Raw genomic sequence first — 23,689 nt, forward strand, 5'->3', positions numbered from 1 at the left:
TCACTTCCATCTTTTAGATTCGTATCTGCTTATGACCTTTGGGAAGGTTGTCAAGAAGTATGTAACAGTGAGGAAAAGAAGCAAATAGCAGTACAAAATTGGAACCCCCGGCATACCTGCTTTCTAAAGCTAAATTTTGATGGATCAAGTTTGGGTAATCCGGGCCCGGACGGAATCGGGGGGGGGGGGGGGCGGGTGCTAAGATGATCTAGAGGAAATAATTTGGGCTTTTGCGGATGCAACGGAGGCCGAGGTTCATGTAGTTCACCAGGGCATTAATCTTTTGGCATCAAATAGTGTGGAGAATGTGGTGGTTGAAGGGGATTCCTTAAATGTCATCGAATGGCTTAAAGGGGTCGAAAAGGCCCCTTGGAGGTTCGGCAGATTCTTTGACGAGATCGGCGATTGTAAGAGAGTTCCGTCATTAGTTTTCAAGCATGTGCATTGTTCAGCTAATGAGGTCGCTGATAGCTTGGCCAGATTAGGGGTGTTGAAAGAATCCTTGGCTTTATTTGACTCTCTTCCTCCGTGACTTCTCTCTAGTTTCATTTTACCTTGTTTTTTCATTGCTTTCTTCACTTTTTGTACTTTACCATCTCGGTCTTTTTTCAATAAAATTGGCGATCATTCAAGAAAAAAGAAAAGAAAAAAAGATCCATGCCTATATAAAGGGAGCAATCCCAAGATAGGAAAAAGTTCAAAAGATGCAATACATTGAGGGTTGTAATGTATTGATATTCCTTTTTTAATTGAGCAACAAAAAAAAGAGATATTAAGTATATCACCCTTTGTTTAGTGAGGTGTGTGATGGAGGAGTTCTCTTCCCAGTATTTTGCTTTCGTATCTTTTCATTCTCTCTTCATTTGCATACGCAAGATCCGAGTAACTCATTGAGGCTTTTGCAACTTAGGAAATTTAAAAGAATAGAGTTGTGCACAAATGTACCCTTCTTGGATGCCCTAGGGATAGGATGAGAAGAATCAATGGCAAGCATCAAGAAGGAAAACCATAGATTTTAGCTCTAGTACCATATTATATAGGGAAAAGAAAGGAGAGAGAGAGAGAGAGAGAGAGAGAGAGAGAGAGAGATTTCACAGGAAGGAAAACCCTACATTTTAGCTCTAGTACCATATTACTTGAGGAGAGGGAAGGAGAGAAGAGAGTAATTTCACAGGACAGAAAAGTGGGGAGAAGAGTGTTTTGTTCACACACCCTCACTCCACTATTTTATTAAACCAATGAGACATTCTACAAAATTACAGAATATGCCACTCATAACTGATTCATTTTAGAACCCCAAAAGTACGGCCTATGTATAAACAAAGACGAACAATTAAATTAAGCACAATGTACTACTAACTAGTCAAAATGTCGTATTCTGTTTTCCTTTGGGACTTTGATAAAGCAGGTCCAACATGATGTATGGTAGTTATCTTTCTATAGATTCATGTCACTTGGTATATATTTCTTTGAAGTTCTTTTCAATTTTATTAGCAAACCTTCACTTGTGTTCTACCTTGTATATGAATTATGATGCATTTCTTGTATTTCCTTGTAACTTTAATGCAACGTAGTCCCCTTTATCATGTAGCTTTGTGAGATTTCCTTCTATGTGGGAATCTTATACAAGCTAGCGCTTATTTGTGTTTCTCTGATGTGTGGCTGTTATTTTTTTGTAGTGCAATGAATTATTCTTGGCCATCGTAGATGGTCAGAAAGAAGTAGTTCCAATTCTTCTTCCACCCTTTATGAAGTTGGGTTTGCCGAATCTTTTGGTTAATTTATTGGCATGTGAGATGAATAAACTAACTGATGGCAGAGGACTTGAAAGGTACTATGAATTCTTTGTCCTTCTTACTTCTTATAAGGATTGCCATGCATGTCCATATATATATATACAGAGAGAGAGAGAGGAAATGGTTTCTGCGCTCGAGCATAGAAACAAGGGTGGGGCCACATTTTTTATGGGATCCAAAGCATTCATTTGATGGGCCCTTTCATGGATAGGGTGTCCACCAAAAATCAGCTCCATTGGATCACCTTAGGGTGTCCATTTGTGGGGCAAAGAATGGACAGATTTGTCGACAAACAGTACATGTCCATATTTGGCCCCACAAATGGACACCCTATGGTGATCCAATGGAGCTGATTTTTGGTAGGCCCCCCATCCATGATAGGGCCTTCCAAATGAATGGTTTGGATCACCACCGCAATGCACCCCCCCCAGCGCAGATAAGCTTATCTGTGCTTGAGCGCAGAAACCCTTTTCTCATATATAAGCCAATCAGCGCAGATAAGCTTATGGTTTGGATCCCCATTTTTCCCTCCACTGTTGGATGGGTTAGGATGATCCTATGGGGCTGATTTTTCGTGGACACCCTATCTAGGTAAGGGCCTTTCAAATGAATGGTTTGGATCACCCCAAAAATGTGGGCCCCCACTATTTTTAACCCAACCGAGTACGCTCACCTTTCCCATATATATATATATATATATATATATATATATAGAGAGAGAGAGAGAGAGAGAAGAGTGTGCGCTCAACCGTTTCTCCCAAACGTGCGGTCGAAGAGAGAGGTATGCTCTGATTGGTTGAGAAAGTGGGCCCAGGCGGGGAAGAAAAAGACGATTGTAAGTCTTCTTTTCATACCCGTACGAAACCAAAACCCAAAAAAAAATCGATTTTGGATCTTCTTCTTTTCGTAACCGTCCGAAACCAAAACCAAAAAAAAAAATCGACTTGGATTTTCTTCTTTTCGTAACCGTACGAAACCAAAAACCAAAACCCTTATCTCCTTCCTCTCTTCTCTCGCTGAAAGAAAGGTTTAAACCCACGACGCGGTTGTCGGAAAATCCTCGTCTCAGCATCCGACCCTCTGCAAAACCCTTCTCTGGCCGCCCCCTAAGGTTAGTTTCTTAAAACTTTTCTCTTTTTTTCTCTTTTTTCTACTGAAAATGAGAAGCAAATCATGTATGGAGAGGGTTTCCCCTATTTTTTCCTCATTGTAAGAGGGTTTCATCTGGTTTTTAGTAGGGTTCTGTGTGCATTTTTTGTTCTCTGTTGAAGAGGCTTTTGAGGAGGGTTTCATTCGTCTGAAAAAAAAGAAAGAGAAGATGGCCTCCATTTTCTTGTCATAATCTTAAATGAACAGGTAAATGAGAAAAAAAATCTGGAACCAACCCACCTTGTTGTTCTCTTTATTAGGAGGGTTTCATCTGAAATTATTTTTTCCCAGTTGAAGAGGGTTTTGAGGAGGGTTTCATGTCCTCTATATTGTTGGAAATTTTCATGATTTTCTGCCCAAAAAGAAAACGAGCTTTCACTGTATTGTCTTTTCTTCCCTATCTTAATTGGAAATTTTCATGATTTTCTGCCAAATACCCAATTACCATAAACCCAGTTAAAGTTTCAAGGTGCTTGTCCTTTTCTTCAATGAAAATGAACTTCATTTCTCTGTTTTGATTCTCCTCTTCTAGTTTATTATTCCATTAGTTTCATCTATACACTGTATTTTTTTGCTAGCCTGTAATCTGGTAGTTCTGTTGGTAGATGGGAGTAATGGCGGCTAATTTAATTTATATATTTTGTTCCTGGTCTTTTTCTCCTGTTCTTTTTTCCGTCATGCTGTTAAATTGCAGGGCAAATGATATATTCACCCCATTATTTTACTTGAGACAGCCCCTTCTAGTGTAAAAGAGTCGTCATATAATAATAAAGGAAAATGATATAGTTGGGGCTGTCCCAGGTAGAAAAGGGGATTGATATTCACAGTTTCAAAGAGTTCCACATCCCATCTGGTTCTGTCAGTGGACCCCGACAAGGCCAAAGGATCCGCTTTTGAGTCCGATAATAGGATTTGGACATACAATCTATTCTCAAATCCAAAAGGAATAGGGCCCAAGTGTATTCTCTTTTTTCACTCCAAATCTCTTCTTTTTAGGGTTTATTTTTAGGGTTTATTTTTATGGTTTCATCTTCTTTTTAGGGTTTATTTTTAGGCATCTATATTGGGTTTATTGGGCTGTTTTCCTGAATTTTTTATTCTGAACCATCTATATGGTGTCTGCAAAATAAAACAAGGTTAGTTGAGCCATTTCATAAAAATTGAAGAGAGGAGACACTATATAAGATCAAATTTCATGGGCATTGCATACAAATTTCTTACTTCTCACCCTCACACAAGAAAACTTGTACTTCACTCGCTTTCTCTTAGAATTCTCAAGATTGTTCTTCTTCTTATATTACAATTTCTTATTATGCTGATGGGCCATGTGTATGTTGTATTTTTAGGTATAACAAATGGATCCATCTATTGACGAAGTACATGTAAATGGTTTAATTGAGGACGATGGGTGTAATCTCAACGATGATAATTTAGTATGGGATGGGTTTAATCTCAATGATGATGATCTAGTATGGGAGGCTACTGATGGGAAAGAAGGAGATGAGGGTTGTAGTCATACAGTTACTACTCCCAACGAGGTTGTCAGTGAGGATAGTACTGTGAATAAGCCGTTTGAGGATCAGGTTTTTCAAACTTGGGAAGCTGCATATGAGTTCTACAATGCTTATGCGTATGGCACTGGTTTTGGACTACGAAAATCTAGTACTACCATCTCAAATTTAACAAAGACGGTGATATCTAGAACGTTTGTATGTAACAAAGAGGGGGAGAAAAAAGCTAAGGAGAAGAAAGATGATGTTAATGAGTTGAGGGAGCGTCACCTTGCCAAGATGAATTGTAAAGCGAGGATGATCATCAAGTTGAGAGATAAACAGTGGAAAGTTACAACTTTTGACGACAACCATTCTCATGAGCTTACTTCCCCACTTAAAAGGCAAATGCTTCGTTCACATAGTCAGTTCCGTAAAAACAAAAGCTGTAAGAATTTGATTGAACAGCTCAATGGAAGCAATTTCAAGCCTGGTCAGATAAAGAATGCCATTAACTCTACTTCCAATGCTCCCATCGTCTCAACAAATCAAGTTATTGCCCATTTGAGGGCACTTAGGGAGAACAATATGGGTAAAGAAGCGGTGACAGTGGCGAATCATTTCCAAAAGAGAAAGTCTGAAGACCCGAACTTCTATTTTGAGTTGGAGTTAGACGCGAATGGGACTTTGCGTTCGATATTCTGGGCTGATTCCAGGGCGAGAGAAGCATACCTTACGTTTAGTGATGTGATCATATTTGACGTGACTTATAAAACGAACAGGTTTAAAATGCCGTTTGCACCGTTAACTGGAGTTAAGCATCACAGGCAGTCGACTTTATTTGGATGTGCACTTCTTGCCGACGAGACAGAGGAGACTTTCACCTAGTTATTTGAGCAATGGCTCACGTGTATGTTTGGTAAAGCTCCAGGTGCTATAATAACTGATATGGACGGGGCTATGCGAAATGCAATTAGAAAAGTGTTTCCACATACCAGGCATCGGTTTTGTTCGTGGCCACCTTTGCGCAACTCGTACTTTTGTCGGATTTTGCAGCAAAGGATGTGGACAAGCCGAAAAGTAGACTCGGAGAAGGTGGCTAGCGAATCCCTATTAAAAAAAAATCTTAAAAATAATATTTCAGAAATCCGAGCTGCCCGCGGGTTGGCCCGGCCCGTACGTTCCGGGTCCGGGTCCGGGTCCATACATAGTGACCCTTAAAATTTTTCGGCTCATTTTGACCCAGCCCGTTTGACCCAGACCCGTACGGGCCTGGTCAAAACTGGCCCGGCCTGCCCGTTTGCCAGCGATACTTGCGAGTGGGAGAGAAGGGAGCACGAAAATCCCTGAAAGAGTATTTGTTTTCACTGTTTTTAGGGATTTCTCTTGCTCTCCCAATGTTCTCTACCCTTGCCCTTTGAGTCCCTGCCTCCCTCCTCAGCTCCTCTTTTACAGATGGACCCATGAATATTCCATGAAATAATTTTTCATGGTTTCCAAACAGGTTCCTAGTGATTGTTATATGGAACGCATGTATTTCATCCCAAATACAGGACTTGTTGTTTTAATATAGATATAAGTCCTAAAACACACTTCGTTGAAAGACAAAAAGGAATCTCTTGGGCTGTTCTTCATGGGGAAAGAAATCTCTTGATAAGCTATTCCTGGGATAATTGATCCTGCCTAGATAAGGTTATCTTGAATTATTTTGTAATTGTTCACCTCAAGGATATCAATCCCTGGAGTAATTTTATCAACTGGAGTTAACTCTCCTTGGGGATAACAATCCCTGGATAATCTAACATGAATGGGGCATAACTTTTGGATTTTGAGAACCGAACTGAGTCCAAAACAGATTATTGGACTCAGTTTATTCCTGGTCCCCTCTCTCAGCTGATGTGAAATACCTGATCATACCCATAAAAAAAAGCAACAAAAGCAAAAAAACACAAATGCAAAAGAACAAAATCATCAATTACAAATACAGGGAAAGGACTAATTGCCAATTGTAGAAAGAGTAAAAGAGCCATATCAAGTCCCTCTCTAGCTAAGAGTTATCATTACATAAATAGTTCATCATCTACCATTAAATACGCTGATGGACTCATCTGCTTGCAAAATTACTGATGTATGCTAAAATAAGAAGCAAAATCACTATAAGAACTAAAACTTTAAGCATGGCATTATCAATCTCCACTGCTCTCATGCGCTCGTCCAACATCCTATATTCGCTAAAGACTTCACGTCCGCCACCAACTTCACGCCCATTGTACGACCTTGCCTCACTGCCTAGCTCGTTCCTGTCTAAGTCATCGTCAGCCCAATAGAAATGCTCGCACTTCTTGCCCTGCATAATGTTTAAACGTTACAATTTGGAGAAGATAGAAAAAGAGGACTGCAATAATGAATATTACTCACATTCTTCTGAGCGCAAGTGTAGTAAAGGCGTCCTTGGTTACCATTCTTGTTACTGCGGGTGATTTTCCTAACTGCTGGCTCAGAACACTGACAAAACTCGGCGGTTGGCCACACACTATGTGAGGTACTGCTGTAGTTACTAGATGATGCCATTTCTTAGGTTTTTCTTACATGCAAAACAAACAACCATTCATGAAATGAATAGGACAAAAAATTGCTAAAAATTGAGCATGTACGCCTGTACTATTATGCAAAAGTGGGCCACGTAATGGCATTCAGCCGAATTGCCCAACAAATTCTATTTTAAACTTGGGCGGCTCTCAGAGTCATTTGAAACATTATAAATGTGAAGCACCTTTTAGCTATTAAATATTGGGAAATATTATCAGCACTACTGTATTTTGATGAAGGCACTCCTACTTTATTGAAGTACGGTATGGCCGGCACCATAAGATGATCCAAACCGTCCATTAGATGGGCCACAACCTAAATAGGTCGTGCCCCAAAAATTATTTCCATAGGTTAATCCTAACCCTCCGATCTATAGTGTTAGATCAACACTCTAACAATCAGATCGGAGGGTTAGGATCAAGCTATGGAAATGATTTTTTGGGCACGGCCTATTTAGGCTGTGGCCCATCTAATGGACGGTTTGGATCATTCTATGGTGCGGGCCTTACCGTACTTTCAATAAAGTGAGGAGTGCCCTCGTCAAAATAGATCAAACATGTATAAATAGGTTGATCCTCCTCAAAATCATGAAAATTTCCAAGAATATAGTGAAAGCTCATTTTCATTTTTTGGGTGTTATTTCCAAGAGTGCCCTCAGACAATACGGTGAAAGCTCGTTTTCCTAAAATCATGAAAATTTCCAAGAATATAGAGGACATGAAACCCTCTTCAACTGGGAAAAAATAATTTCAGATGAAACCCTCCTCATAAAGAGAACAACAAGGTGGGTTGGTTCCAGGTTTTTTTTCTCATTTACCTGTTCATTTAAGATTATGACAAGAAAATGGAGGCCATCTTCTCTGTTTTTTTTTTTTTTTTTCAGAGGAATGAAACCCTCCTCAAAAGCCTCTTCAACAGAGAACAAAAAATGCACACAGAACCCTACTAAAAACCAGATGAAACCCTCTTACAATGAGGGAAAAATAGGGGAAACCCTCTCCATACATGATTTGCTTCTCATTTTCAGCAGAAAAAAGAGAAGAGAAAAGTTATAAGAAACTAACCTTAGGGGGCGGCCAGAGAAGGGTTTTGCAGAGGGTCGGATGCTGAGACGAGGGCGACGGCGAGCGAGGATTTTCCGACAACCGAGCGTCGTGGGTTTAAACCTTTCTTTCAGCGAGAGAAGAGAGGAAGGAGATAAGGGTTTTGTTTTTTGGTTTCGTACGGTTACGAGAAGAAGAAAATCCAAATCGATTTTTTTTTGGGTTTTGGTTTCGTACGGTTACGAAAAGAAGAAGATCCAAAATCGATTTTTTTTTGGGTTTTGGTTTCGTACGGGTACAAAAAGAAGACTTACAATCGTCTTTTTCTTCCCCGCCTAGGCTCACTTTCTTAGCCAATCAGAGCATACCTCTCTCTTCGACCGCACGTTTGAGAGAAACGGTTGAGCGCACACTCTTTTCTCTCTCTCTCTCTCTCTCTCTCTCTCTATATATATATATATATATATATATTATCTACACACTAGCTTAAAATACAGTGGGGGCCCACATTATTTGGGTGATCCAAACCATTCATTTTAAAGGCCCTCACATAGATAGGGTGTCCACAAAAAATCAGATCCATAGAATCATCCTAACCATTCGAACTATAGAGGCAAAAAATGGACTAATTTGTGAAGGTTTATAGACGTCCATTTTACCTCCACAAATCATAGGTTTGGGATGATCCTATGGATCTGATTTTTTGTGGACACCCTATCTATGTGAGGGCCTTTCAAATGAATGGTTTGGATCACCCAAACATAGGATTTTCTAGCGTCCAACGCAGAAGGCATTTCTTTGTTGCATGTGACAGCAGCCACACAGGCTCACTTTTTAGTGCATTTTGTCTTCATTCACGAGGTGGCTGCTGTTACATGCAACAGACCATCCTTGAAATGCCCTTTGCGATGGACGCTAGAAAATCCCTACACGCACGCACGTATATATATATATATATATATATATATATAGAGAGAGAGAGAGAGAGAGAGAGAGAGAGAGGAAACTGTTGGTGCGCTTAAGCTCACCAAAGTTATGGTGCGCTTAAGCGCCCAATCACATGGGGGCCCACTTTGTTAGGATGATCCAAAGCATTCATTTGAAAGGCCAAAAATCAGCTCCATAGGATCATCCTAACCACTCCATTTGTGGAGGACAAAATGGACAGACAGTGTTTGTCCACAAATCTGCCCATTTTTGTCCTCCACAAATGGAGGGGTTAGGATGATCCTATGGAGCTGATTTTTGGTACACACCCTATCTATGATTAGGCCTTGCAAATGAATGGTTTGGATCACCTATGGAGCTGTGGGACCCATGTGATTGGGGAGCTTAAGCGCACCATTTTTTTTGTGCGCTTAAGTGGTTATAATGCCTCCCATTGGTTCGCTTAAGCGGGACCCAAACATTTAAACGAATGGGAGGCGTTATAACCACTTAAGCGCACCAAAAAAATATATTATATATATATATATATATATATATATATATATATATATATATATATATGCGCATCTTAGCAATCTAACAATGATTAAATATTATGATTATTTGCTTTCTTTCTGATAATGAGATTCATTTTCATCTTTGCTCCCTGTCATTTAATTTTTGTCAATATTATTTTATTCAATCATATTTTACCTTTCGCATTTTTTTTGAATGGTATATTTTACCTTTCACATTTTTTATGACTTAAATATCATATTTGTCCATTAGTAGTATCTATTTCTTTGCTTTTTATGAAAAGAAAGTTTCTTTGGACGTTGGGGATATAATGTCATGACATTGGCTTTGCAAGTGCACATAAATTGATGTAGCCAACACCCAACACCCCTTGTAGCTGTGGACCCTATGTTAAAAGAGTCTTTGCATGTAGAAATCAGGAGGAAGCGGTCTTTCTAATGGGACCTTTAGCATGTGTTGACCAGATTTTCAAGAATCATGGGTAACTTGGTTAATTTAAACCTCTTTCAAAATTGTATAGCCTGCTAGCTCCAAAAGGTTGAAAAGTAGACCAAACTTTTATTAGGATCAAAATACCCTCATTATGCTAATTTGAGTTAAAATATGACAAGCTTGCCATTATTGATGATGGGGCCCATCCTAAATGCACATAATTAGGAATAAACATATTAAAAAATCCTGACACATGATAATGGGTGGTTATGGTAGGACATAACTATTGGGTACCTAGTTAGGACTCTCTTTAAAAGAGGGAATGACACATGGCAATCGGTGGTTTTGGTAGGACATAACTACTTGGGGTTGTCTCTTTAAAAGACTGGCACATGGCACCCCGTAAGTGTTTCGATACAATATTAAATATTTACAACATATAAAACGACAAAAATAATGTTGCACGTCACGGTTCCCTACTTGTAGCATAGTACAAAATAACTAATAATCTAACGATCTCTCAAACTGTTAATTGTCTGTGCTCTGGAGTTGGGATCCATTTTTATGAAAGCTAGGAAATCCGTCACTGAACCAAATGGAGGAAATGGCTGGCTGATGGGGCCTCTGTCTACATTAGTATAATCGAAACCTGACCGAATGTCCTCATCAATGATCACCCTTCATTCTAACATGATGATATCAATTAATCTACATTGAGATCTGAAATCTGGATTTGAGAGATCGTGGGCTACCTAACTTATATTGCAAGCCAATATTCCTTAATAAGGTTTTTTCCCATGGCTTTGCTCCTAGTTAGCCCTTATTATGTATTTGCATGAAACTATTCAAAACATATATAGCAGTCAAAAGTGTTGTCCCCAGCTCCTAGGAAGTGTCGCAATGTTCATATAGATCTAACCATATCCAAGAAAGTAAAGTCACTTTCTTCTGCAACTCCGTAGAAGCTGGCGAGCATATAACATGGTAGTTTGGTAAATGATGCCAAGTTATTTACATGAAATTACAACTTTTACTTCACATCTCGGTCTGGTCAATCATGTGGAAGGCATACTTACTCCAACACACAACAATTTTCGCTGGAAAATGCTTATGATTTTTGAGACCCTTGATATCAAATAAATAACTGTTCCAGTGTATCATCCATATATACAAGGGCTAAAATTGTTAAGTGGTAATTTATTTGTTTATTGTCTGCTTATTGTTTGTATTCATCCTCATTGTGTTATTTGCTTACTATTTGTAGTCAGTGATACTTTCGTAATTTCCATGTACATTTAGTACACAACTGAAATATTGCAAATGTTAGGGTTTCAATCTTGAAATGCTTCTAGAGGTACTTGTTTCCTCTCCATCGTCTCATCATTATTCCACTCTTCTCCCTACAACTAATCCCACACAAACAACTTCACCCAATTTCTCAGATATACCCCAACTAGGTCTAATAAACTCCAGTAATTCTATGTGTAAGGAACCTAGATCTTTTGACCCCAAACATTGTTTATCTTATCAAAACTAAATCTTTTAAAACCGTATAACTGAAGAAAAGCCAAATCATATAGACCCCAACAAAACAACTAACGATTTCATTGGCGTTCCATGCCACAAATAGTCTTACAGTAACATCGATCCATTTTGCGTGCATTTCATTTCATTTTACACTAATCAATGGCCAATAATTTGAAGTAACGAGTCAATATACTCAGCTAGATTAAATTTGGAAGTAAATGTGTTTCATTTTATTTGTATCTCTATATTGTGTTTGTTAAGATCTTTTCGAAAGGATTTACCTTTTAGTTTTGTCCGATTTGTAGAGGAAAGCATAATCTGAATAATCAATTGTATAGCACCACAGAATGCTTGTAATAGAAGAAGTGACATGGCTAATTGGCATGCAAACCTTCAATTTTTTTATGGTTTATATCTATTCTATTGCAGGTATTCTGTTCTTGATTCGATTCTTTGTGTAATTGAAGCACTTTCTATTGTCGACAATTATTCAAAAGTGGTATCCTCAAATAGAGAACTTTTTCGACTAGTCTATGGTGTTGTCAGGCTTCCAGATAAAGTTGAGGTATCATGATGCTAGAAACTTCATCAGTCTAAAGATGTTTATTAAATTCTCTTTATCATTTTTTTGTGAATCAAGCCTGTTTTAATTTTTTGTGTTATGAGCAGGGTAAGAGATATTTGAAGATAATTCTTGACATGAGATTGATGACTACCATGAGATGCTTTACAAATCCAGATTTTTTTATGAAATTACATCAAGGCTTCATTAATAAATAATGTGTCACAAGTCAAAAGGAAATAGTGAAGAAGAGGTGGAAAAAGAGGTGAAAGAAGAGAAGGGGAAAGAGAGATGAAAGAAATCATTAGTGTTTGGTTTTGACTCTCTCCCCATGAAATTCCTACCTTTATTCATATAAAAGGGTTCAAAACGTAGAAAGCCATTAATGAAATTAGGCCTTATTGTAACCCATACCATAACCCATAAAACTAATCACTAAAACATAAATGAAACCACTAAAAGCACTTTATTGTCTTAATACTCACCTCAAGCTGAAGCACACGAGGTGGAAGAGTAGAAGTGGACACCACCTCCTATGGAGTTCCTCTGCTGCATTGAATATGACAGAATTCTGGTATGCTGTCATTATCTGAATTTGAAAAATATGAATAATTTTGAAGAAAGGTAACATCTGTACAAACAAACTTTTTCTTCGAAGGATTATATCAAAAATACCTTTTCCGAGTGCGGTAAAAATAAAACAAAAAGAAAAACACATTTAACAAAACTAGGATCTTATTAATGCAAGAATTCATAGAATGAACAAACCAGACATAAACAAACACTCCAGGACGAATTGAAGCCAACAGAAAATTAGAACATTGAATGGAGTCGCGGGGTTGACAGTTCCCTTTCACGTAACCAATGTGTTGAGTTTGCAAATAGAGGCTATTAAAAAGGGAAGCTCTTTTCTAGCCAAAGACTATCATACAAACTTGATGTTATTTTGGGTCCTGACCCAAAAAAAAGCTTACCAAACTTAAAATTATTCTCATTGTCTTTTCAATAGCTTCAAGTCAGTTGTGAAGGAGTGATGAACATTCAGATCTTCCCACATACTGTGGATTATACTCTATACCATGGTTTAAAATTTCGGTTTCGGTAACCGTTTCGGACTCCTGGAAAACCGAAATTTCTACTGAAATTCCGAAATTTCGGTCGAAATTTGGTACTCTCATTCAAAATTCCGGACTGAAATTTTGTAACGTTTTTTTTTTTTAAATAAAAAATGCATTTTCTCGAAATTTCGGACCGAAATTACCGAAATTTGGTAAATGGCGAAATACTTAATTTCGACAAAAACCGGTTTCGGTCCCCACCGAAATTTCGGATTTCAGTCGAAATTTTAAACCATGCTCTATACCCAAACTCTTGATTCCATGTTGAAACGAGAATGCATTTTCCAAAAACTCATATATATATATATATATATATATATGAGAAAACGGTTTCTACACACGTGTAGATAAGTTATCTACACACTAGCTTAAAATACAGTGGAGGCCCACATTGTTTGGGTGATCCAAACCATTCATTTGATTGGCCCTCACATAGATAGGGTGTCCACAAAAAATCAGCTCTATAGGATCATCCTAACCCTTCGAACCGTGGAGGCAAAAAATGGACAAATTTGTGAAGGTTTATACACGTCCATTTTACCTCCACAAATCGTAGGGTTGGGATGATCTTATGGAGCTGATTTTTTATGGACACCCTATCTTTGTGAGGGCCAATCAAATGAATGGTTTGGATCACCCAAACAATATGCCCTCCACTGCATTTTAAGCTAGTGTATAGATAACTTGTCTACACATGTGTGTAGAAACCGTTTTCATATATATATATATATATATATATATATATATATATATATATATATATATATATATATATATATATACGGAAAAAGGGAACCTAAGAGTTTGCATTGGGAGCTTACACAAACTCCTTACCGCCTGTGACCGGAAAAGATTACCGGAGAGTGGGTGGTACAGTTTTGTTCCTCTCCGACCGACGAGTCTCCCCCTAAAATTTCAAGTCGATCCGATGGCCAGAGAGGAAAGATGGAGCTTTCAATGTTGAGTGGCAGTATCTGTAAATTTTTTTAACCCGGTAAATTTACAGAAACTGCCACTCAACTTTGAAAGCTTCTTTCTCCTCTCCGGCTGTCAGATCGACTTGAAACTTTAGGGGGTGATTTCTTGGTCGGAGAGGAATAAAAAGATACCAGCCACTTGCCCGAAAACATTTCCAGTCACCTGCGGTAAGCAGTTTTCCGGGAAATTGCATTGGTAAGCTCCCTATGCAAATTCTCAGGTTCCCTTTTCCATTATATATATATATATATATATATATATATATATATATATATATATGAGAGAAGTGTTCTTGCGCTTGAGCGCAGGGAGGCTATCTGCGTCTGAATTTTTAAAACAACTCCCACTCTAGTTTAGTAGGGCCCTTGCATTAAGAAAAGTCGACTTAAAAAATACATCGCATTTCAAAGTCAGGAGAAAGCTAGGGTTTTCTACTGTTCTCTATCGCAACCCTCTCGCTGCTCTCTCCATCCACGAAATCGCACCCTCGTCGCTGCAAACTCCATCCACAAAATCGAAGCTCTCCCCGAGAAGCTCTGATTTTGAAGCTCCATTGAATAGCCATTGAAGCTCTGATTCCAACTTTCAATCTCTGATTCCATTGAAGCTCTTCTCCGTCCAACCTCAGATTCGAACTATCGCTGCTCTGATTCCAACTATCTCCATCCTCGCCAGATCTTTGACGAAGAGGAGAAGGTCTCACCGAGAATAGGAGGTATCGATGTGCTTCCTAGGTTTCTTCCTTTCTCTGGTATCGAAACCATAGAAATTTGCTCTGTTGGTTTGCAGTAGAAGAGGGTTTGCAGAAATCCTAGTTTTTACCCCTTTTACTTCTCTGCTCTGGTCGTGAGGGAGATTTTACAATTTACGATAGAGAGGGGACTCGGTTGTCATTTTTTTTATTTGTATAAAAATCGAGGACTCGACTGTGTTTTTTGTTAAAGTTATATATGGGGACCCACATACAACAGCGAATGAGAAACCTCTTTATGGCTCAAGCGCAGATAGCCTCCCTGCGCTCAAGCGCAGGAACGCCTCTCTCTCTCTCTCTCTCTCTCTCTCTCTCTCTCTCTCTCTCTCTCTCTATATATATATATATATATATATATATATATATATATTCATTGCAAATGTTGGTTCCGCATTGTTCCACAACCAACTCATAATCTGATAGTTTTATTGGAGTCACTATTAATACTTACTATCAGACTCATTGGGTCCATTTCCAGACTGCAACCAACTCATAATCTGATAGTTTTATTGGAGTCACTATTAATACTTACTATCAGACTCATTGGGTCCATTTCCAGACTGAATTTTCAATTTTCCCTTCACACCAAGAGTTTTGCTCATTCAACTTAACAAATATTAGTTTCAGATTTTCATCCCTTGCATCTTCAAAATATTTGAACAACCAGGTTTAATTTCATTCATTATGGAAATAAAAAGAACAGGAAGTGAGCTAACCAACTTCAAGCACTTCTACAAAAACATGGCAACACTGCAATGTAAACCACATGAACTAAACACCTCAGTACACACGAGCCTGTCCAGCAGTTTATATTAAGGTAGCACAACAGTCCACAAGAAGGCTTCGCCAGAGTTCAAGATAGACCAATCGTAGGAGCAGTTGACACAGAGCAGAAGTTACCCAGTTCGTCACCTGCGCGCCCTTCGTGCCCAGTCATTCCAAAGAACACTTGGCTTGAAGTGGGCATCTTACAACAGAATGTTTCTGTTAACTTAAGGCAGCAGTCTATAGAAAAACTACTGTATCCATACGAAGACTTCACCACAGTTCAAGACCTCTCACATAAAGTAGCAGTTCTGAAGAAGCAACAATTCAAAGTGGTAGTCCACTGACTGCACAACAGTCCAAACAAAGTAACTATGCGGCAAGAAACTACCATAATAGTCTGCACGAAACAACTATATAACAAGAAACTACCATAGTCCACAAGAGTTTTTCACAGGAGTTCAGGACAACCCACGTGAATCATCAACCCAGTCCGCACGAGGAAACACAATAGCCCAATCCACATGAAAATGGATTAGGTGCAGATTGCGGCAGAATCGGCATAATCCTTCATGTATAAAATTTGAATCCTTGTTGCAGAACATCCTCCTTTATTTATCACCGAAAGAGGAATGTCTTCACTTCAATGATGCACACTAGGGGGCACAGAAACACGGAGAACCCCATGGGTTTTCTCTTTACAAAAAAGGAAAAATTAAAAAAAAATCCCAAGGTTTGGTTATCACAAGACATTTAAAGAAAGAAAAGCGAGAAAGATGAATCCAGGGTTTTCAAGAAGCAATCAAGGAAATCCAACCATGGTACTGTGGATCTTTCTTTGATACCATGTTAACTAATAGAAAGGAGTTTTGGTGAAGACCTTGATATGGATTACAGGTAAGAGAAGAGAATGAAAGAAGAAAGAATAAAGAAAGATGTATGGTTCGGTTGACTTACCCCATGAAATCCAATTATATATGAGGGAGTTGAAATGCAGAAATTAAGGTAATGTCATTCGTGATGATGGGCACTGTCATAGCTCACATCATAACCCATAAAAATAATCAATTAATTATAAAATAACCAACTAAAAACACATTCTAATCTCGATAATTTTCATTGTTAAATGCATTGTTTATATACTGGGAAACCTTTGAAAAAGTTCTTACTAGAAATGTTTGTTTTGAGTGTGCAAAATCCTTCTAATGTATATGTTGAGGTCATTGTATTCTTAATGCATAATCTTAAGTGTATGCATTCGGTAAGTGAGTAATGGGATAAATTTAAGTGTAAGCAACCTTATTTATGCTTCAATTTATACTCTGGTCCAAGACTTTTTAGGGATATTAGAATAGTAAATTTATGCTCATTTCATGTATTTTATACATTTTCGAATATTTAGTATTCTAATTACTTGAAATGATTAATGTCATGAAGCAATCTTATTTGGAGTGAGTTCATTTTAAAAATTTCTGCCAACTTTTCCTGTAGGTAGCCAGCTCCTGTGTTACTGCTGTCGCCTTAATTGCAAATATTCTGACAGACGAACCAAATCTAATATCTGAGATTTCACAAGGTAATCAATTAGGTTTCTCATCTGAAAGTTCTTTTGCAAATGTTGTTATCATTTTCATGAATAAATGTGGCATTGTGGTCCATCCAGATACTCCTTTCTTACAGGGTCTGCTTGACATTCTCCCATTCGTTTCTGATGATTCACAAGCACGGAGTGCACTCTGGAGTGTGTTGGCCAGGGTGCTGGTTCATATTGAAGGAAATGCGATGACCCCATCAATCCTGCAGCAGTATGCATCAGTTCTAATAGACAAGTCAGATTTGATTGAAGAAGATCTTGAGGATCATCGACTAGAAGATTACACCGATCACAAGAGCTCCAACAGTTCTGCCAAAAATTTAAGTGTCATGACCACATCAGTATCCTGATCTGTCAAAAAATATAGAACTTTGATACATATTCACATTAGTATCGTATAAAACAACAGAAAAAATATAGGCCATGTTTGGGAACCATGGTATTTTTTTCGTGGAATTTTAGTTTAGCAGGTAGTGGAGGTGTAACAAGCGTGGGAGGAGAAAATTGAGAGGGCGTGAATGAGGAGAGGGTGGGAACTCATTTTGATTAGGTTTTTTTTTTTTCAGTTTTTCAGCCACTTCTCACTCGTGTCCTCTGTATACTCTACGTCCCAACTCTCCCTACCACTGTCTCACCACTTGTTAAACTAATATTCCATTGAAAAAAAATTCCCCGTCGCCAAACATGGCCATAATGTTTTGCATTTTCAAAGAATACTTTGATCAGTCTTGATTCCAGTGGCAATTCATATACAAACTAGGTTATTTTGATAATATATGCTGAGATTTCACAACTCATGTTCTATAGTTGTGTATTAACACCAAATACCATGTTTCTTGATAAATCCTCATTTTTCTTGACCCATAACACAGCTTACCAGGATTATCAACATTTTAAATCAGTGGATCATCACAAGGGGCCATGATATGGAGAAGGATTCGGTAAATGATGAGGGAAGAGTTCACAGACTGTTAAGTTGCTGTCACAAAAACATTATGTAGCTGATTTTAAACTCTTAGTTTTTGTAGTTTTTACTTGTGCGGTCTGTAGTGACTCAAATGGATTTCTTGTGTGATTCAGTGCCTTCGGATATAATGAACAACAGCAGGAATGTTGGGCAAGAAATTGAAAGAAATGATGTAGCTAAAACTAATTGAAGTGGAGCTTGACTTTTAAAGCATTGGTACTAAGATGGGATCATGCATGGTAATGGTATAGTGGTACGCGTGGTTTTATTATATTTATCCTTATTACTATATATAAAGCGAGAATCTTAACAATTGGTTCCCTTCTTTTACTGAAATTTGCTTTCTATCTCGTCTTATTTTCCGTCAAAGTCCCACGTATGTCCTTTGCACTGCTTCTTTTTCGTCATTTCCGCTTCTCATATGCCCTTGCACTTGAGTTTAAAAAAATGCCAGCTGTCTCCTTTTTATGCCTCTTTTGCCCGTAATTGTCATAACTTTTGAGTGTTCTTTGTACTTTTTCCCATAATTGTTATATTTCATAACACTCTTTGGTATTTTTTTTTTCGTAATTTTGCTACTTTGCTTCCATTTTCCGTAATTTTTCATTTAAAACTTAGTACCTGCATTATTATTATTTGTTGCTATTATGTATTGCTAGCCACCTCTGCACAAATCGTACTTCTGCCAATCTTTGCAGCAAAGGATACCCGACAAGCAGAGAAGTAGCCTCGGCTAAGTTGGCTATCAAATCTCTATATATAAAAATAAATAAAAAAATTCAAAAAACGTCAAAATTCTGGTTGACCCGCGGGTGTGCGGGCCGGGTGCGAGTCCAAGCCCAATGACCCATAAAATTTCCCGGCTGATTTTTACCCGGCCCGTTTAACCCCCATGATTTACAGGGAAATTATGTGATTATGAGAGTTTTAATATAGTGTAAGTCTTGATAGTGAGTATTTTTTTTTTGAAAAAGTACTCTATGGCTTACATCGTAGGATGATCCAAACCGTCCATTTCATGGGCCACAATGTAAGTAGGTTGTGTGCCAAAATTCATTTCCATAGGATAATTACAACCCTCCAACCAATAAATATTTCCTAAATATGCCGTTCCTCTATAGACTGCAGGGCTAGGATCATAGCATGGAAATGTGTTTTTTGGGAACACCCTATGTACGATGTGGCCCATCAATTGGACGGTTTGGATCATCCTATAGTGTAAGTTATACAGTACTGTTTTATTTTTTTAATAGGGAGTGTAAGAAATATGTTTTTCGTTTGCAGACTTGTCACAAAATTCTTGTTAGAATATATATGGTGTAAGCCCATGTAGTGAAGTATTTTTTAATAAGCCGGTAGGGGTCCCCGCAAAACCCCAACTTATCTATCAAAAAAGAAAAAAATTGTACTAAATATTTTATGGCCTACACTATAAGATGATCCAAACCGTCCATCTAATGGTCCAAACAGTCCATTTTCGGGTGGAGTGACCCGGCCCGTTTCACCAATTTCCCCATAATTTAGAGGGAAATGATGTGATTATGAGAGTTTTTATATAGTGTAAGTCCTGATAGTGAATATTTTTTTTGAAAAAGTACTGTATGGCTTACATCGTAGGATGAACCAAACCGTCCATTTCATGGGCCACAATGTAAGTAGGTTGTATGCCAAAATTCATTTTCATAGGATAATTACAACCCTCCAACCAATAAATGTTTCCTAAATATGCCGTTCCTCTATAGGCTGCAGGGCTAGGATCATCGCATGGAAATGTGTTTTTTGGGAACACCCTATTTACGATGTGGCCCATCAATTGGAGGGTTTGGATAGTCCTATGGTGTAAGTTGAGTGTAAGAAATATGTTTTTGGTTTGGAGGCTTTGTCACAAAATTCTTATTAAAATATATATGGTGTAAGCCCATGTAGTGAAGTATTTTTTAATAAGCCGGTAGGGGTCCTCGCAAAACCCCAACTTATCTATCAAGAAAGAAAAAATTGTACTGAATATTTTACGGCCTACACCATAGGATGATCCAAACCGTCCATTTAATGGGCCACAATATACATTGATTGTTCCTAAAAATATTTTTACAGATGATAATCCAAATATGCTGTTCCTCTATAGACTGCAGGGCTAGGATAGGATCATCGCATGGAAATGTGTTTTTTTGGAGAACCCTATTTACAATGTGGCCCATCAATACTGTTTTTATTTTAATAGGGAGTGTAAGAAATATGTTTTTGGTTTGCAGGCTTTGTCACAAAGTTCTTGTTAGAATATATATGGTGTAAACCCATGTATTGAAGTATTTTTTAATAAGCCGCTAGAGGTCCCCGCAAAATCCCAACTTACCTACGAAAAAATAAAAAAATTGTACTGAATATTTTACGGCCTACACCATAGGATGATCCAAACTGTCCATTTAATGGGCCACAATATAAATTGATTGTTCCCAAAAAATATTTTACAGATGATAATCCTTTGTTCATGCACGTGCATGGCACGTGCATTTTTACTAGTATTGTATAATCTATCGAAAGCCTTGGTCATCCCTCGGGTTATTTAAAACTTATACATATGAAGTTTTCTTTAACTGCTAACCATGTGATGCGTGTTCTCTTACCATATTTATATGGGATTTGCTAGCGACCTTCGCAGAGAGGCATTTTGTGGCTGGCTTTTGCATGTGAGAGCAGCCACATAGGCTCACTTTTCAGCAGGTTTTGTCTCATTAGTCCTTTATTTAATTCATCTGAGGTGGCTGCTATCACATGCAAGCAAATCCCTGTTTATGTTGTATAATATATTTGTCAAAAACTTGGGTTCCCCTTGTTTTATTCGAAACCTTATAGATACGAAGTTTTATTTAGATATGAACCTCAGTGTTGAGTGCTGTCTGCTTGAGAACTCTTGAACTGACTGAATGCAAAAATTGGTAAAATGTCCATACCTTGGAAATTGTGCATGAGGATTAGAGTTCTTACTTGCCACTGGTCCCGGCAAGAAGCACACATGAGGAGAAGACCTGCGCTCACGACCAAACGGTAAAAAAACCACTACTCTGAAACTGACTGGATGCAGAAATGGTTAGAAGTCCATACTTTGGAGATTATGCCTCTATTTATAAGAGGGATTAAAGTCATCAGTTGTCATTGGTCCCAACTAAAGCACACCAGGAGAAGATAAGTGCTCACGAAAAAACGGTAAAAAAACCACCATTCTGGAACAGACTGAATGCAAAAAATGGTTAGAAATCATACCTAGGAGGAGATTGTGCCTCTATTTATAAGAGGGATTAGAGTCCTAATACGGAGTTTGGACTTCGAGAACGCTCTCTAGTGCTAAGATCAGAACCTAGAACAACAATATTAGCTCAGGAATGAGAACTCTGGAACAGACTGAATGCAAAAAATGGTTAGAAATCCATACCTAGGAGATTGTGCCTCTATTAATAAATAGAGATTAGAGTCCTAATACAGAGTTTGGACTCCGAGAACGCTCTCTAGTGCTAAGATCAGAACCTAGAACAACAATATTAGCTTATGGATGAGAACTCTGGAACTGACTGAATGCAAAAATTGTTCAAAGTCCATACCTTGGAGGTTGTGCCTCTATTTATAGGATGGATTATAGTCCTTACTTACCATTGGTCCCAGCTGCTTGAAGTAGGGATGTTCGTTCGGTTATAACCGAACGGAATAGACCGAAATTTCCAAAAACGGAATCGAAACCGAACTGATTAAAAATTTGGACCGAATAGTGGGAGTAAGAGGAAAAAAGCAAAATCTTGCTTTGGATCGGAGGGCTAGGATCATCCTATCGAAATGATTTTTTGAGCACAACCTAATTAAGTTGTGATAAATCAAATGGACGGTTTTGATCATCCTAGGGAGTGACCATATAGCACTTTTTTTTGGCAAAATAATGGTTTTTATCCATAATTTTGGTTATTCGGTTAATCGAATTTTTTTTTGATATAACCGAAACCAAACCCAAATAACCGAATTTCCAAAAAAATAAATAACAGAAACCGAACCAAACCAATTCAGTTCGGTTATTCAGTTATAACCGAATAATGAACAACCCTAGCTTGAAGCACAACTGAGGAGAAGACCTGCGCGCTCACGCCAATAGTAAAAAAACCAACCGGAGTGTGGACTTCGGGGAGGCTCTCCGATGCTTAAGTAAGAACCGGCAACAGTAATATGAATTTTCTGATGAAAACTCTAGAACATATTAAATGCAAAAATAGTTAAAAGTCCATATCTTTGAGATTGTGCCTCTATTTATAAGTCCATACCTAGGAGATTGTGCCTCTATTTATAAGAGGGATAAGAGTCCTAACACGGAGTTTGGACTCCGAGGACTCCCCCCAATGCTAAGGTCAGAAACTAGAACAACAATATTAGCTTAGGGATGAGAACTCTGGACTGACTGAATGCAAAAATTGTTAAAAGTCCGTACCTTGGAGGTTGCGCCTCTGTTTATAAGGTGGATTATAGTCCTTACTTGCCATTGGTCCCAGCTGCTTGAAGCACACTTGAGAAGACCTGCGTGCTCACGAGTAAATAGTAAAAAAACCAACAGGAGTTTGGAGGCCGGGGAAGCTCCCCGATGCTTATGTCAGAACCAACAACAATTAAAAGTCCATACTTTTGAGATTGTTAGTAGGTGGGAGGAGTCCCCTACCCACCTATGGCCCGGTGTGCCCGACTTCGTCCTTGGGCCTGCGGGTGTTAGGGGTTAGGTGCCACATGTCGCACTCACCTGTCGACTCGTTCCTATCCCATTACGTAGTAAGAGACATAAGGTTTGGATCATTTAACTAGTGGGTCCCATAATGGAGAGTCTAACAGATAAATGGTTTCAATCATACAACTAGTGGGTCCCATAATGGAGAGTCTAACAGATAAATGGCTTCAATCGGGTCCCTTGGACTTAAATCATTTCATTTGTTAAAAGCATCCTTATGTTCATTTATCCCCCTTTTTCTTCCCCCGACCACCCTTCTAGTGTAAAAATAGTAGTCATGAATATACACTGGAGGGGTGGCCAGGGTATAAATTGTAATTTGAGGTGTGCTATGTCATGCCATGCGTAAATGACAGAACAGGTGGGTCCTTATCCTTTATTTTTTTTCTAAAGAAGAAAAGAAAGCTAATCATTCATCAACATCAATGAATTCGGGCTATGGTTGGTGATGAATCTTTCCACAATTATATATAGTATTAAGCTTTGCAGTTCAAAGTCCCTATTATGAGACCCATATTAGAGCAAGTGCACTTGTCCCCACTCGCACCAATGGGATATTTTGTTCACATAAAAAGTACAAAAGCATTGCCAAAACAGGTTAAAGAACACAACTTAGGAAATCAACCCCCTCCCCTGTAGGATGATGTGTTTTGAGCCAGAATCAGAATTGGAATAGACATTATATTCTGATTCTCCATTAAACAGAATGAG

The 23,689-nt window shown here is 38.3% G+C and overlaps 1 protein-coding gene across 2 annotated transcripts in view; it reads left to right on the forward strand.

Annotated features, from left to right (window-relative positions):
- Positions 1 to 18,468, forward strand: part of LOC143885072 (ARM repeat superfamily protein) — a 45,012-nt gene extending 26,544 nt beyond the window's left edge. For both annotated transcript variants that reach the window (XM_077389037.1, XM_077389038.1), the window contains exons 6-10: positions 1,680 to 1,831; positions 11,920 to 12,055; positions 17,156 to 17,240; positions 17,328 to 17,599; positions 18,131 to 18,468. In XM_077389037.1, the coding sequence (XP_077245152.1) occupies positions 1,680 to 1,831; positions 11,920 to 12,055; positions 17,156 to 17,240; positions 17,328 to 17,599; positions 18,131 to 18,259 (774 nt within the window). In that variant the 3' untranslated portion in view covers positions 18,260 to 18,468. The remainder of the gene's footprint in view (positions 1 to 1,679; positions 1,832 to 11,919; positions 12,056 to 17,155; positions 17,241 to 17,327; positions 17,600 to 18,130) is intronic.
- Positions 18,469 to 23,689: the final 5,221 nt, after the last annotated feature.

This window comes from Tasmannia lanceolata, unplaced genomic scaffold (assembly GCF_043159265.1).
Source record: "Tasmannia lanceolata isolate RefF3 unplaced genomic scaffold, GAP_Taslan_0.1 ptg000008l, whole genome shotgun sequence".
Taxonomy (NCBI): Eukaryota; Viridiplantae; Streptophyta; class Magnoliopsida; order Canellales; family Winteraceae; genus Tasmannia; species Tasmannia lanceolata.